This window comes from Melozone crissalis, unplaced genomic scaffold, assembly GCF_028551555.1.
Source record: "Melozone crissalis strain CALT ecotype California unplaced genomic scaffold, PUWL_Pcris_2 ptg000018l_1, whole genome shotgun sequence".
Lineage (NCBI taxonomy): Eukaryota > Metazoa > Chordata > Aves > Passeriformes > Passerellidae > Melozone > Melozone crissalis.
The window spans coordinates 6737586-6753649 of NW_026535796.1; the positions used below are offsets into that span (position 1 = coordinate 6737586).

The following is a 16064-nucleotide window of genomic DNA, read 5'->3' on the forward strand; positions in this document are numbered from 1 at the left end:
CTGACTGCCTCCTTCTTTTTGTTTAATATATGTATCACTTGCCAACTTCCATATACCCATGCATAATTAAAAAGGTGAGACAATTTTCTTGTGGTTTGTAGCCACTGTTGTAGGTATTACAATGTTTATTATTCCTCCATTATAAGGTTTATTATTTCTCCATCAAGCAAGTTTCAAAATAAATTAAGGTAGTAATCTATTCTCTACTTGTTAGTAAATATGGTGCAAATAGAGGTTTTATTTCCAGAATCAAGATAACATTCTGAATTAGGATTAAGATGAATGGGATTTTTTTCCTTTTTGTATAATGTTGTATATTAGTGAAAATTCACACATTTAATTTTATTTAAATGTATAAATGAGTACATCTTTATTTCTCAAATCTGTAAAAATGTGTGTGGTTTTGCTTTTCTTGTTTTGTGGGCTTTGCTTCTTTGTTTTGGTTTTTTGTTTGACTGTTTATTTGTGTTTTTTACTTGGTTTGGGTTTGTTTGGTTTTTTTTCTTTAAATGGTTCTACACAGGTCATAAGCGAAGTAAAACATGCATTTTTAGAAAAGAAAATGTGAGTTATGCTGATAACTGGTAATTATTAGTAGTAGATGGGACTTTATATACACATGTCCAAGAATTTACTTATCAGCATTATATTTAATATTAAAATGAACCACTTGAATAATTTCTCCCTTTCAGTGTTTTTTCTCCCTTGAATAAAAGATGATCTTTAAGTTTTTACATTGTTAAACTTAGTTGTGGTTTGTGTATGAATTACAATTGAAGATTCTAATACAAGCAGTAGTAGTCATTAAAACATTATATTTTCATGCTGACCTGGTTGCTGGTGTCCAGATAGATGAACCTCCCCACTGGAAATAACCAGGGACCAGAGAAATTGCTTTAACCTTAGCAACTGTGGGATTTCAATTTGAGACTCAGCCCTCCTGCTGCAATCTCAGTGTACATTTTCAGAGGGCTTCCTCACTTTCCTTACTATTCAAAAGCAGCTCTTGGGAACTTCTGTTTTATTTGTAGGCAGATTTTGGACTTGGTTTCTCATTCAAACACAAACTTGAAATGTAAAGTTCTTCCTCATGTTGAGGTGAAGCTTCTCATGTTTTAGTTTATGGCCATTGCTCCTCCTCCTCTTGCTGGGCACCACTGAAAAGAGTCTGGCAACATCATCTTAGCCCTCCTTTGAGATATTTATATACATTGATGAGATCCCATCTCAGCCTTCTCTCAACTAACCAGGCCCAGCTCCTGCAGCCTCTCCTTAGATGGGAGATGCTTCAGATCCCTCATCATCTTATGGCCTCCACTGGGCCCTTTCCTGTAGTTGGAGGTACACAGGAATAAATCCATGTTTGTTCTTGAACTCATTTTTCATATTCATGTATTTAAACTAGTGATGGGAGATCAAGTATTATTTCTGCATTGGATTTTTTTTGCCATCCCTTAAGAAAGATTATATCTGTTTTGGTAAATACTATTTTCCCCTCCTGAAGAAAAATAGTTTTACATTAACTATGTTCACTTTGAAGAAAACACTATAGTTAATTTTAATTGCATATTACATTTTTGTTCCCTAGAAATATGATTTTAAACCACAGAGTGAAATTTTGTCCCTGGAACAGCAGATGGCAGGATTGAGCAATCGAGTTTAAGGACTTGGCCAGGGAAGCAAAACGCTTTGATGTCAAAACCAGCTTCAGTTTTAAGTTTATAATAAATAAAACACCTAATTGAATATGCAAAATTTATGTGGTTGTGTAAGGTTTTAATTATTCAAAAACCACAGAATTATTTCATAATTTTAATTATGTATTTCCAAAGTGATCAATCTTCAAATCTGTTAGGAAACAGCCTGCTTCAAATATTCAAGGAAAGTAGCATGTTAGAAACTAAAACTTGTCACATATAATCTGAGTATATTTACTGCATCATTTTAGGATGTGTTTTTTGTTGCTGTCAATCAGGACACAGCAGTGTTTATTGCATGTAATTGACATGTATTTTCTAGCTGGTTTTGAATTCGACAGCTTTGTAGTATTTTTCTTGAATGGTGGTGAACCTGTCACAGGGCAGTGTAGCTATTTTAAAAGCATTTTATTTGATAAAAGTGGAAGAGAAAATAAGAAACAAAGGAAAAAACCCATCCTTACTGTTTTCTTTTCAGCCAAGGATCTCACTCAAATGGGTCTTTTGGTGCCAACTTGCTGACAATACCAAAGCAAAGATCATCCTCTGTGACCTTGGCTCATCACATGGCTCCCAGACGAGCAGGTAGGATCATGCCATTTGTACAGTGACAGGATGGCACATCACAGGTCTTTTCATGGAAACAAAGCACTAAAATAACTTCAGCATGTCCCTCGTTGTTGAAATCCTCTCTCTGTAAACAGCAATGACTTTATTGTCATCCGGACCCCGTGTCATGTTTGTTTTGGAAGGTGCTTCTCCTGGCCTGAGTCCCGTGGGCTCACCAAGCCATGGATCTGTCTCCAGCGGGGCTTTCAGCAACTGGTCACCTGTGGAGTTCCCTGACACTGCTGATTTCCTCACCAAACCAAGCATTAATATACACAAGCCTCCAGGACACACACCTAGCTCTCCAGATTTGCAGCAGCCAGTTAAAACACCTGTAGGTTATATGTGTAGCAGGTACTGTAAACTCTGTTATCATTTCGGTCGCTTCATGTGGGTTGAAAAGAATGCAATTAAAATAAAAACAAAAACAAAAAATCAAGACCTGTGCCTCTACTAGGATAGAAAATGTTCATAAATTTCATAATAATCTGTAACTGTGTTATCCAGAGGAGAATAAAGAATGCTGAGTGTATGTTGCTGCTTTGACATGGCCCATCCTTTTCAGTAGTTGTTATTGTAGAGGAACAATATTCTGTGGAATTTCAGAAAAGGAGGGTTTCTTACTTGGGAATTGGATTCTGTGTTTCTGAATACTTTCTTAGTTATAAGCTCTACTTTAATAATTCAGGGGTCTAAGTCTGGGGGAGGTGATGGTTGGTTATTATCTAAGGACAGACTAAATCTATGTGTGCCAAATTTAGGAGAAAATACTCTGGTCAGTTGTTGAAGAAACCTTTACAAGCCTTTTTAAAAAAAGTAATCTGCAGATATTTTTCAGTAGAAGACAGCAGTAGCAAAAGAAGAAAGTTATTGAATGTTGTAAATATTTTTCATGTATTCTGTAAGCTGTGGACGTCAGATACTCAAGCCTGTTCCAATACCAGAACCAGACTTTGCAGAATACAGAGAGAGAAAATCAGGTGAGATTTCAAAATAGACAAATACTTAATATAACTTTGTGCTTTTTTCTTCACCCAAGCCAGTTAAATTAAAATTTACTATTTCTGCATAATTTTTTCTTATATTTTAACCAATATATGCATTTTACTTTGTTTTGTGTTTTAGAATAATCAAAATAAGATGAAATATTGCCTGCTTCCTAGAAAGAATTTTAAAACAGGCTTCCACTTATACCTTTATAATTCTGTACTCCATGTATCAAACAAGTGCTTTACTAACTAAGCTAATCACTTTTTTTTTAATAAAAGCTAAGCGTATAGCTTTTCTTAATTTTCAAATAGGTTTTGTCTAATAAATTTTATCCTCAATGACTTTTTTTTGCATATTTCTTAAATAAAATAGTTTAGAAACAAGCTATTACTTATATTTCTGTGACAAATGATCAGTTAAAAAATTATTAGACAGTAGTAATTTACAAATCAGTTACTGATATAGTATTTCTCTGTGTGTTTTCTTTAAGGTGAAATTGGAAGTGCTAATGTCTCCAAAGAATCTTTCCACCATATAGAGAAGAGGAAAGATGAAAAGAAGGAAATGATCGATCAAACACAAAATACACTGCTTGTAAGCATGTAATTGCCAAAAAACCCCCCTGCAATAACTTTTCTCAATTCGCTATTTCTTTATAATTTCTAACTTGCTGTGAAGAGGCCTTTATGTTGCTGAAATAGTAATTTCTAAAGGGTTACGGTGCATGGTTGGAATTCAAATTTTCGTTTAACAATTGTTTGTCTTGCATAAATGTCACTAGCAAATGACAGGAAAGCTTGTGGTTGTATTGATTTTGTTGATCAATATTGATTTGTGTAGATTTAATGTTGAGAGGGTATGCTCAAACACTGGCTAATATTTTCTTTTGGAACTTCATGAGAGATGCAGCTGTGGCAGTGAGACACAGAAATGAATGTCCAATAAAGTGCTATTAACATTTTGGGTTTATACTTCTGGTGTTTTTAAAACTTGTCCAATTAACCTATTCTTAAAGCTCAGTAAATCTTTGGTTTTAGCCTATGCATATTTTTGCTTTTTTTATTAACCCATCTTGTCTAAAAAAAAATAAAAAGGAAAATTTAGCACTATCTCAGACAGCCCCAGAATCTGCTGCTCAAATCAGGAAAACTCAAGCCTTTAAGTGTGCTATTTGTGATATTGATTTATGATTTTCTCATAGCCATAGTTGCAGCTCCATTCAATAAATTCACTAATGATTTATCATTTTCTAGGCTTTTTTTGCCAGCACAACTGATAAATTAATTTTCATTGTTATTTTAGAGATGATAAAGTATCTTAATCTCATACAGGTGGAACAGAGTTCTACATTAGAAACAATGTTATTAGACCATGATTCACTGATGGAGAAGATGAGCAATTGGAATTTCCAAGTTTTTGACCTTGTAAAAGAAATGGGAGATCAGTCTGGAAGGATCCTCAGCCAGGTTTGTTGTCCTTTATTTTATGAGGGAGGGTAGGTAAAGCTGTCCTTTATTTAAACCATGAAGAAATTTTGCAGTCAACATTCATGTGAATACTTGAAATTGCATTTATGTGACTATCTTCAAAAGCAGAAATATGACTTCTCGTGTACTCCATGTCATTGTAAACCAAAAAAATGGTTTATCTATAGAGAACGTGCTCCAGTTTTTCTGAATTTCGTTCTCAATGTAAATAGACTCACACTGATGAGGTTTTGCCATAATTTCCTGTGCAGAATTATCTCCTGCTTTCAGAATTACTACTCTGTTTGGCAACTGTTGCTTTTTTCTTTATTTCCATACAATATTCTGCCCCACCTGTTGGGGAAGAGAAGTGGTCTTTTAGGCAGCCTTTTGCCTCTTGATCCTGCAAACCGTGGAGTTTTTTTCCATTCTGCTTTCTGCATGTAGTACCCCTTTTATCTCTTTCTGATTTATTTCCATGCATTTCCATGTTTGCTGAAGCCAGTCCTGCTGGCAGGTGCAAGAATAGGATCCTGTTTGCTCTTCCCCAGCTTGTCCCATTCATCAAGGTCATCTGGAAGCTTCTGCCTCTTTCTTTAGAGTGGATTTAGCAATCATGGAGCTTCTGATCTGACCACTAAACAGTTTTATTTCCAGTACCTTCGTTTTCCACCCTGGAGTGATGTCCCCTAATTTTGCAGCTACTGTTCCTCTGAGCACCTCCCACGCTTTAGAACTTCTTGTTCCTCTCCTGTGTCTAGGAAAAAAGGTTATAAAAATGAGTAGCAGTGACTTGTTTTAAATTTTTTTTAAATATTTGCAGCTGTGGGTGATGGGGGGATTAGGCATTGAAGTACACTAAGTTCTACATGTAAATAATAATATATGGTCTATATACATATATAGAAGTTCTGAGTACCTTTTTGAAATACTTCTTCATTTACCAGCTAGTTTTATTAAAAACACTCAAGAGAAATCATAATAAATAGAAGGAATAGCATCACTTTGCCAAAGTCTCAAAACAACTTGGAGGACTGGTGTTGTTTGTTTTTCTTTGTCTTGTGTTATTATTAATGACTTTGCTGTTTTAATTAAATAATTTGAAGTTCTGGATAATAAGTCTGAATGTAAATTTCTTCTTTTTAGGTCATTAATGCGATAAAGCATGGCTTATTTAGCCTTATAAAAAACTTCTGGTGTATATTATTACAAATGAGTTGTGCATAGAATTATCAGTAGTGACATAAAAGCTTTTATTATTCTTTATTGAGAGGATCGTAAAAATCCACATTTTTGTTCTAAAAATATATTAAATATATCTCTATGACAAGAGCATTCCAATAATTCTTTAGTGGAATTTCAGTGATTTCAATGTCTGTTGGCAAGTACAATTTTAAAAACAAGAATATTTTTAAAGTTGAAAAAGCAGAACATATAATGGTATTCAAGTCTTTCAGATTTAAATTACTTTTAATCTTTGCTTAGGTTACTTATACCTTGTTTCAAGACACTGGTTTGTTTGAAATTTTCAAGATCCCCACTCAAGAATTTATGAATTACTTCTGTGCGCTGGAAAATGGCTACCGGGATATTCCCTGTAAGTTCTCCCTGGTTACATGTGAAATTTTGTTATCAGTGTCTCTCCTTTGGTGTGGGAATTTGTATTTCTGGGCAGCTTAGTGTGTGTTTAGTGGATGCATTTGACAGAGCTTAGAATGGGTCTAAAGGATTGCAGGACAAAGTGGGTGGACTCTAAAAGTGAATTTGTTAATTTGGAGTTGGAAGATAATCTTAAAGAATTTGAATTAGTGATGGAATCAAACACACTGAAGTCAATGGGGGAATAGTTGCTGATTTAACAGAAATTTGGGTGAGGTCCTTCACAAAATAAGGAGAAAATAGAGAATTTTGATGGTAGTTATTCACCTGGCTGTGCAAGGCAGCCAAATTTATTGGAAAACAAAACAAAAAACCACACTTCCCCACTCCAGAGATGTTTGCCCAGCTCGGGTGCTTATAGGTACCAGATTGCAGGCCACGCTTGTTTCTCACCATGATTGATTTAAAAGGCCATTTAATCCCCTCCTGAGACCCAGGTAGGATGAAGTGTACATAGACACTGTTTGTGTATCTAACTGCCTTCTTAAAAATGTTCAGTGACACATACATCTACCACTAACATTTTAAATTCTATTTTTCCTTTTAGATTTAATCAAAATCTCACTTCTAGTACATTTTGTTCATCTCTTTTTTTGTTGTTTTTATTATTCCATGTGATGCCATTCCAGGTAACAATTTTTTAATTGTATCTTGCTGATTTTCAGATCACAATCGTATCCATGCCACGGATGTTCTCCATGCAGTGTGGTACCTGACCACACGGCCCATTCCTGGATTCCAGCAAATCCGTAGTGAGCACATCATGGAGAGTGAAATAGGTGTGTATTCACACAGGCTGTTTTTGTTTTGCTGAGGAATGTTAAAATGAAACTACAGCAGATAAACCAAATTACTCTGGAAGAAAATATAGAATTATTCTTATGACTCACTTTTTTTTTTGGTACTTTAATATAATGCAGTAGAAAAAAATCACAAAGCACACACCACTCAGAAATATCATGGAATTGACTTTTAGAAAAATTAGTAGATGAGTAATGGTTAGTTTGTTAGCCAAGAAAACTGGTTCACTTAATAAATTTTCTATGCTGAATGAAACCTCTGTATTCTGCCATAGTCAGGGTATTTTTAGCATTTGAAATACATTAGGCTAATATTTCTTAATTTTATTGGAAAGTTAAATAGACCAAAGGAAAAATACCAAAGTATTTAACTTAATTGGAGTTCTCCTTAATGGCTTTAGTATAAAAATTATTTTAGAATTTTCAGTTAGGTATCACATGCAGATTTTCAAACACTGAAGTGACTACCCCAACAATAACTGCATAAGAGCATCCCTGAAAAGGAAATAATACCTCCAAATTCAAGTGTTGTGTGAAGGTACTTCCAGTGAAGCTTGCTTTTGTGTTGTCTGTGGCTTCATAGAACAAACTTTTAAATTTAGGATTTGTAATTTTTACCTAATTGTATCCTGTAAGTCAAGGACTTAAAAAAAGATTGGAAACACAGACTTTGATGCTAAATGGTTTGTATTTCAGATAAAATAAAATCAAGAACTCTATTTAAAGTGTGTAGTAGAAAAAGACAAGACACAAGTTCTATGGCTTTTAAAGGGCTGTGATTTTCTCTTTTTATCCAGTATATTGATTGCACCCTATTGCCTTTTCTTTCTCCAAGTGTTAAATGGGTTGGGACTGGTTTAACTGGAGAAAAGTGATAACAATAATTTTATTCTCCTCTACAACAAAGAAGAATTAAAATAAGAAATTATAATCTTATTGCTTGGAAACTCTTCCAGTATAAATATTTTCAGGCTTTTAATCCTTACTTATTCTATTAAGGCAAAGGAGTTCCTTTGATATTATGCATTGATAAAATAAGTGCTATTTCTTTTCCTTTTTTTTAAAGTAGTGACTTTGTCCATGGGAAAGATGATAATAAAACTGTGAAACTTCTTATCATGCAAGTATTTCTAAGTGAATGGAGTTAATTCCTTTTGCAGTAGTCTCCACTGCCCCTGTCCAAGTTTTCCTGTAGGTTTGCAAGTTCAAGAATTGGGAAAATTATAAAAATACTAAGGAGGTTATGATTAATTTTTTCTTGGACAAATTCAGGTTGGAGACAAGCAATAGAATGCTCTGTTAGTGCTACAAATTTGCAACTCAATGGCACTTAAATTTTCTTCAAAATTGTTAAACTATAAAAATAATCATTAATTTTCTTTTTTAAAGTATTAGTCTGACAATTATTCAGCTTCATGACAGCAAGGATAAATATACTGTGCTTGCAACAATGTCTGGCTGTTTATATATATTTATAATGTATTACAAATATGAATGAAATATTGTTCTAAAAAGTATTCTGGTTTTGTACTTTGAATTTTTTTTTTAGATGAAGCCAGTGGTATTGCCCCAGTTCAAGTCATCTACACTTCTTCAAAAAGCTGTCCTATTACTGATGACAGTTATGGCTGCCTGGCTTCCAACATTCCTGCTTTGGAATTGATGGCTTTGTATGTAGCAGCTGCCATGCATGACTATGATCATCCTGGACGTACAAATGCTTTTCTGGTGGCCACAAATGCACCTCAGGTAGGAACCTCTTCACACAGAAAATCACTTCTTTCTGTCTGAAATCAATATAAAGAATTTTTTTCTATTCTATATCTCTAAAGTAAGTTGTTTAGGGTTGAAGTATTTAAGGCCTGATTTAAGAAATGGGGAAATTAACATGTACTATACTTGTGTAATATTTTTATTTTTCTTTCCTGTTAAATTGTGATGTCTTTTGTATGTACTGGTTGTGTATGCCTGCAGAAACAACTTTCAATTTACAAAATTAAAAATAACAACATAAACCAGTGCAGGATAGAGTAAAGGATTATTTCATAGAGAGCTGGCCCTAGGTCTGTTAATCAACTCTGATGGCTGCTTGGATCTCTTAGTAAGTTACAGAAAAGAAGCTTAAATAATAATAAAAACATCAACAATAACAATACATCAGAAACTGATACAGCTTGTTAGGAGATAAAGGCTTTGAAAATGAACTTTCCAACTAGTTTTCATCAACTCCTTATTACAAAGGAGTTTAGGATGTAGGCACTTGTGTATTTCTGCTGAAAACAGCATACAAGGAGGGACAACACCAAACTACACAGACATCCATCACCAAGTCTCAAAAATGCAAGCATTCCTTGAAAAATGGCAAAAAGCACTGGCAAAATTAAGTTATTTTCAGATTTTGTTTAATCTATATTGAATTATTTTATAGGGTGTTTATAGAAACATGGAAGCAGTGAGTAAAATCTGCTACTATTTTTATATTTTAGTTAGCTTGTTTGCTGTTAAAATTTGTGCATTAGCATTAAACATAGCCCTTTGAAAACTAGTGATAATTTGCACCATTTTCCATTATGACAGTTCTTATTTGTTTTGTAGTCCTTTTTCTAGTGGGGTTTTTTATTTGTTGTGCTTTTTTGTTTATTTCTTTGTTTTTGTTGGGTTGTGGTTTGTGTCATTTTTGATTTTCCAGTACAAATAAGAGGAATTAAAAACATAGATTTATTTTTTTCTTTTTTTTTTACATCACTGTGTGACATAAAACACACTGCTGCACACATACGCTGTGCAAAGTCTTACGTGGTTTTTATATGTGTGCCTAAAGTCTGAATGTAGCTGTCACTAACACATCATTAAAGACTTTTAAAGAAAAAAAGAATGTTGGTAATTGTTAATTTTGGAGGTGGGTGGGTTCCTTCATCTGTAATTATTGTGTCACTTTAACCCCAAAACTAGATGACAAAACATAATTTTAATTTTTTTATTTTTACCTAATGTTGTTTCTGACTAGCTCTGAAACTCCAGAATATTTAATGATAACTTTAAAACTTCCCTGTGTAATTTATGATTCCTTGCTTGGTTTTTTTCTTCCCTGTAGGCTGTTCTCTACAATGACAGATCAGTCCTAGAAAATCACCATGCTGCATCTGCCTGGAATCTTTTCTTATCACGACCAGAATACAACTTTTTATCAAACCTCGATCATGTGGAGTTCAAGCGCTTTCGTTTCTTAGTGATTGAAGCAATCCTTGCCACAGACCTCAAGAAGCATTTTGATTTCCTTGCAGAATTTAATGCCAAGGTCTGTTCCACTTTAGTGTCTGCACTGATCTGGTCTTGAAATACAGATTTTATCACTGCTTCTCAGTTATTGTTGGTTTTAATTAATTGCATTTAAAATTTTATATTATTTAAATTTAAGCTATTAAAATGCAAATAGAGTATTTCCTTTGTACAAACCAGCTGTAGATGGTTTGCAGGTTGCCTAATAAACCCATGGCTGAATAGTTTGAACTGGATGTCTGTGCCTTCCCCAGGTCAATGACATGAACAGCAATGGCATAGAGTGGAGCAATGAGAACGATCGCCTGCTGGCCTGTCAGATATGCATCAAACTGGCTGACATCAATGGCCCAGCCAAAATCAGAGACCTGCACCTGAAATGGACTGAAGGCATTGTCAACGAATTTTATGAGCAGGTGGGTATGAAAAGAGCAATTTTCCCTTTTAATGATGGGCAGATAATACTTTGTTTTACCAGTGGTTTAACTAAATTAAGCTTTATTCCTTGTTTTAAATCTTCAGGTAAGGTATTCCCATCTTCTCATTCTGAATACTGAAATTTATTTATATATAGCTAGCTTACTAGCATGATCTTTTGGTTTCTAATAATTGTGTTAGAAAACAAGCTGCCAGACAATATTCTCCATTTTTCAGATATTAGGGGATTTTTGACAAGGAGAGATTCTTCCCTTAGGATGATGCTGATAAATAAAAAAAAATTCTCTCATTTTGGAAGTTAAGTTCACAGATGTGTTTCTAGGTGAAAAAATATCCACAAGATTGAAAGTGTATGTTCAACTCTAAAGCTCTCAGCTCAATGGAAGTGCTGAGATAAGTAATTGTAGCTCAAATTTTTTGATGAGCAACTGTTCGGTGTTTTTCTTCTCCAGTTTATAAAATGCTGGGGGAAAAAAATCAACAGAACAACAAAACAAACCACGCTACTCTGGATGTCAGCTCATTTCACTCTCCTGTGGCCTTGCAGGGGATGTCATTACCAGCATGCCTTGCTATGGCTCATAACTTTGTCACTTTGTCTGTTCATCAGCTCAGCAGTTGAAGTTGAGTCTGCCTGCTCTGAAGCCATCCTGTAAAGGCAGAGGAATAGCAGCTCCAATACAACTAGTTCTCCATCCAAACACAAGTAAAGCTGGAGGGAGGATTATGGATTGTGCAAGTCTGAGCCATAACGTGTTTCATTCACTTAGTCCTTACAGTACAATTACTCTCCCCAGTAAAAGGATACAATCCATGTGGTGGTTCATGGAACCACAGAATATCCTGAGTTGGAAGGGACTACAGGGCTCATCAAAGCCTAACTCCTATCCCTGCACAGGACATCCCAAAATCACGTCATGTGCCTCAGAGCATTGTCCAAAAGCTTCTTGAGCTCTGTCAGGCTGGTGCTGTGAGCGCTGCCCTGGGGAGCTGTTCAGTGCCCAAACACCCTCAGGGTGAGAAACTCTTTCCTAATACCCAGCCTAAACCTCCCCTGACAGAGTTTGATGCCATTCCCTCGAGCCCTGTCGCTGCTCACTGGAGAGAAGAGATCAGTGCCTTTCCATGTGCTTCCCCTCCTGAGGAAGCTGGAGATTACTCGGTTCATTAACAGTAATTTTTAAAAAAAGAATTTAAGATTAATTTTGTGAGAAATTCTGCTAAGTTTTTTCATTTCTTTTTCAGGGTGATGAGGAAGCAAGTCTTGGATTACCTATAAGCCCCTTCATGGATCGTTCATCTCCCCAGCTGGCGAAGCTGCAGGAATCTTTCATCACTCACATAGTTGGCCCCCTTTGTAATTCCTACAATGCAGCTGGGTTGCTTCCAGGGCAGTGGGTTGATGAAGAGGAGGAGGAGGATGCAGAAAGCACTGAAGATGATGATGGTGCACAGTTAGAGAGTGATGATGAAGAAATGGAAGATGATCTTATTTTAAGTAAGTTCCTGTGTTTCAGTTGGTGCTTATTTGTCCTTCAGTAGCTTCAGATGTAGCAGTGGCAGTTGAAATTGTGCTGTACAAATCTTGTAGCATTTGCTATTCTGCTGCTTCATAAATTTTCCTCTTTTAACAAAAATTTGCTGCTACCAGGAGATTTGCAATTTAAACCAGAAACTTTTTGATGTCCTTTGCCATGCCACTGTTTAAATATTCAGAATAATCCATGTGCCTTGCTGAAATTTACATCTTGCTTGCAATGTGCCATTGGTTTTGTGTGTGTAAAATACAATTACTCAGAATGTCAAACAATCCCATATGCTTGTAATTTTACAGAAGCTCAAAGAAAAAAAGGTAGACGAATATTTTGCCAGCTAATACACCACCTCAGTGAAAATCACAAAATATGGAAGAAAGCGATCGAAGAGGAAGAGAAAAGCAAGACAGAAGGAGCCAAACTGCTGACTGAAATCTCATCTTTACCTCAAGCAGATGACATTCAGGTTATTGAGGAAGCTGATGAAGATGATGAACGACAGCTAGGGGAAGAGAAGGCATGCTAAGGGAGCTCCAGTGGTGTCCAGTGTGATGACAGCCTGTTTTTTCCACTGTGCTGACTTCAGCTCACACACATAAAATCGAAAGGCCTTAATACTGTGAGAGGATTCTTTGTGCTCTGGTGGAATCCCACTCCTATGCACTTTCGCCACACACAGAATACGGAACTTTATTCAGAGATTGAGTATTGTATACCCTGATGCAAAGTTCTTTATGCCTTAGTTGGTATAAAATATCCTGATATAATGCTGCCTTGCTGAATATGGAACTCTTCTTTTCCTTGAGGTACCTGCAGTTTTTAAAAAAACATTCAGTGATTTGAACTTTGATTACCAAAGTGGCAAGAACTTTTTGCTAACAAGGAACCGCGGGATGAATCCTAATGTTGTCTTGAGTTGCTTATTTCATGTTGTTTTTGAACATGAATGAGAAAAAAGTCTGTGCCTACATGAAAACCGTGTTACTGCTGCAGTGCAAGCCTGTTGTGGGGTGTCTACTTAGTGCAGTAGTGTGCTTCATGTAGTCATCTCAGAGCAACTGTTCAAGGACTGTGACAGAAGTGCTGAATTCTGATATTTGTGGTTTAAAAATAGGAAAGAAAATCCAGGTGCATCTATTTCTGATGCTTTTTATTATTGTGCATAATCTGATGTTTTATTTTTGCAGAAAATATTCAGGTTTGCAGTGGATGTTCATGATAATTCATTGAATACAAGGCCATTCTCATCTGTTGCCTTGCTGTTTTGTGGTAGAACATTAAAAATCTGTTCAGCTACTTAAATTATGAAGGAATTTTATTCTTTTACTCATAAATAATGTTGTATTTCCTGCCCTTACTCAGGTTCACTTTAAAAACAAGTCAACCACATCATAGATTTTTATCTTGCACCCATTTCCCATATTAAATTTTAAGGAAATAAGATCGTATCTCATTTATTCTTTGTATGTAAAGCTTTAGGAGAATTAAAGATTTTTTTTTTAAGACATAAACTACTGTTGCAAAATGGCCGTTTTAATTTGCCCCACACATTTTTTCCATCACAGACACAGCTTTTATTGCCTTCAAGTTTGATGTACATACTGAAATACATATATGGAAACCAGAAGGTGGAAACTTTGTGTAAAGCCTGATACAAGATAAAAATCACTGTACTGTACCACATTTTAGATTGTTGAGTTTTAAAATAACAAACTTACACATTCCACCCCAATGTATTTTTAGAAACACTACCATTGTAGGTCTAATTTGTAAACAAACAAACAAAAAAGTTGAAAATTAGGCTACAGGTAAGCAAGCCAGAGATAAGCCTGGTTTTAAAAGTGTTCCTTTTAGTACTGAACCTTAAATGCTGTGTAGTTGAACTGAATAAAACCCAAATGCACGTGTGCTATTTCTAAATGTGTCTCAGCATATTTGTGTTTGCATCAATTGACTTGGAAAAAAAAAGAAGATAACCTTGTGCAAACTGTATTACACTATTTTACACAGATTTTCCTTCTGCTATGTCATTGGCCAGTTTAAATAACTGAAAGGTTTGGGCTTTTTTTTCTTTTTGCTCTTTTCACTAATGAGCCTTTTGTTGATGCACTTAAAAGACCACTGAAATGTGCTTTTGCTCTATCTTCGGTGCCAAATTCCCCTTTGCTGCCATTATCACTGTCACTGCATTTTTTTTGTAACATGAGCAGTGTTAAACCAGATATTTCTGTCATTAATAAAATGTTGCACTATTGAAGCTGGCACTTACTGATCATACACCTGGTATTTGACATTTCTTTGGTCATATATTCTGACAGTTAATGTAGAAAAATTCTGATTCAGTATGCTGTATTCTCAGCATTTTGTGTTTAGATAGTGTGTTTGTGTACATCAAACATTGTGTACATCAAATATCATTTTAATGTTGTTTAATATCATTTTGCTTTGTCTGAAAAATGATACTAATTATTTTGTCTAAAGTTTCTGTTCTGTTATTTTACATTACAAGTTTCCATTTTTTAGTTTCCCTTACAATGCCATTATTTATAAATTAACAAAAGTATGACAAGGTAAAAATTAAGATTTTATGTTTTACTAGAGCATTGGCAGGACTAATATGTGGTGACATCTTTGCCAGCAACTTTATCTCAGGTTTGTCTTAAACTCTAGGTATACTGAAGCAATTTTAAAATCCAGTGACAAGCAGCAAACCTCAGTGTTTAATAAACTGTAATGCTAATATGTATTTCCAATTAGATATTTATAATAGATTGCTTCAAAGATACATTTAATTATGAATGTGTTCTAAATCTGCTTTAAAGTGCCTTTTTTTTTTTAATGTGTGCACAGTATGTGACTAATTGTTACTCTAAGAGCAAAGGGAAAAGACTGGAAAAAAACTAACAAAGGCTGGTTCAGGGAATGTTTGAAGTGAATGTGGCTGTAACTGAAGGTTGTCGTAAATCTTTCAAAAATGGTAATGGATGGTTCTCTGAAGGTTGGTTGAGCTGTTGCGCAAAATAGCATCTCTCCATATAAGGCATATCACTTTTAAATCTGTGATCACACTTCAGTGATTTACAGCTGCCAGGGGATGCTGAGTAGTGCTGAAAACCACACAAAGGAACACATTTAAAACACTTTCTAATGCAACACTACCTCTTTTTTCTTTTCCTTTCCCCCACCCCTGCCAAGAAGTGGACCAAATTAGCCTACACTGAAGTTTACGCCACGCAGAAATACAACTTTTATGCATAATAGTCTCAGGTGTAAGTTGAGTCTCCCATCTTCTCATTGCCTTCTTTTCCAACGTGTGTTGCATTACTTGCACCCATACACACAGAACTAGACCTACCAAGTCTCTATAAGGGCAAAATTCTCTCTCTGCTTCCTGGAGTCCTCTGGATGTGGAGGAGGTGCTAAACAAGTCAAAATTAATAACTTGGGACCTCTTCCTGTGAGTTCTTCCTCCACGACAAAGTTAAACGATGAGTGTAAGGTTCAAAATTAAAGGAATGGTTTGGGATTGCTTAAGGTAAGTCCAGAGTAACAAAGTTTGTGTAAGACTTCATTTGCTCTGTGCATAGAACT

At 35.2% G+C, this 16064-nt stretch overlaps 1 protein-coding gene across 1 annotated transcript in view; it reads left to right on the forward strand.

Moving 5' to 3' along the window:
- Positions 1–14393, forward strand: part of PDE3B (phosphodiesterase 3B) — an 81957-nt gene extending 67564 nt beyond the window's left edge. The window contains exons 5-16 of the mRNA XM_054275446.1: positions 2176–2282; positions 2450–2660; positions 3213–3286; positions 3787–3890; positions 4628–4762; positions 6248–6359; positions 7087–7200; positions 8771–8970; positions 10316–10519; positions 10755–10916; positions 12184–12436; positions 12773–14393. Coding sequence (XP_054131421.1) covers positions 2176–2282; positions 2450–2660; positions 3213–3286; positions 3787–3890; positions 4628–4762; positions 6248–6359; positions 7087–7200; positions 8771–8970; positions 10316–10519; positions 10755–10916; positions 12184–12436; positions 12773–12999 — 1903 coding nt within the window. The 3' untranslated portion in view covers positions 13000–14393. The remainder of the gene's footprint in view (positions 1–2175; positions 2283–2449; positions 2661–3212; positions 3287–3786; positions 3891–4627; positions 4763–6247; positions 6360–7086; positions 7201–8770; positions 8971–10315; positions 10520–10754; positions 10917–12183; positions 12437–12772) is intronic.
- The last annotated feature ends 1671 nt before the right edge of the window (positions 14394–16064 follow it).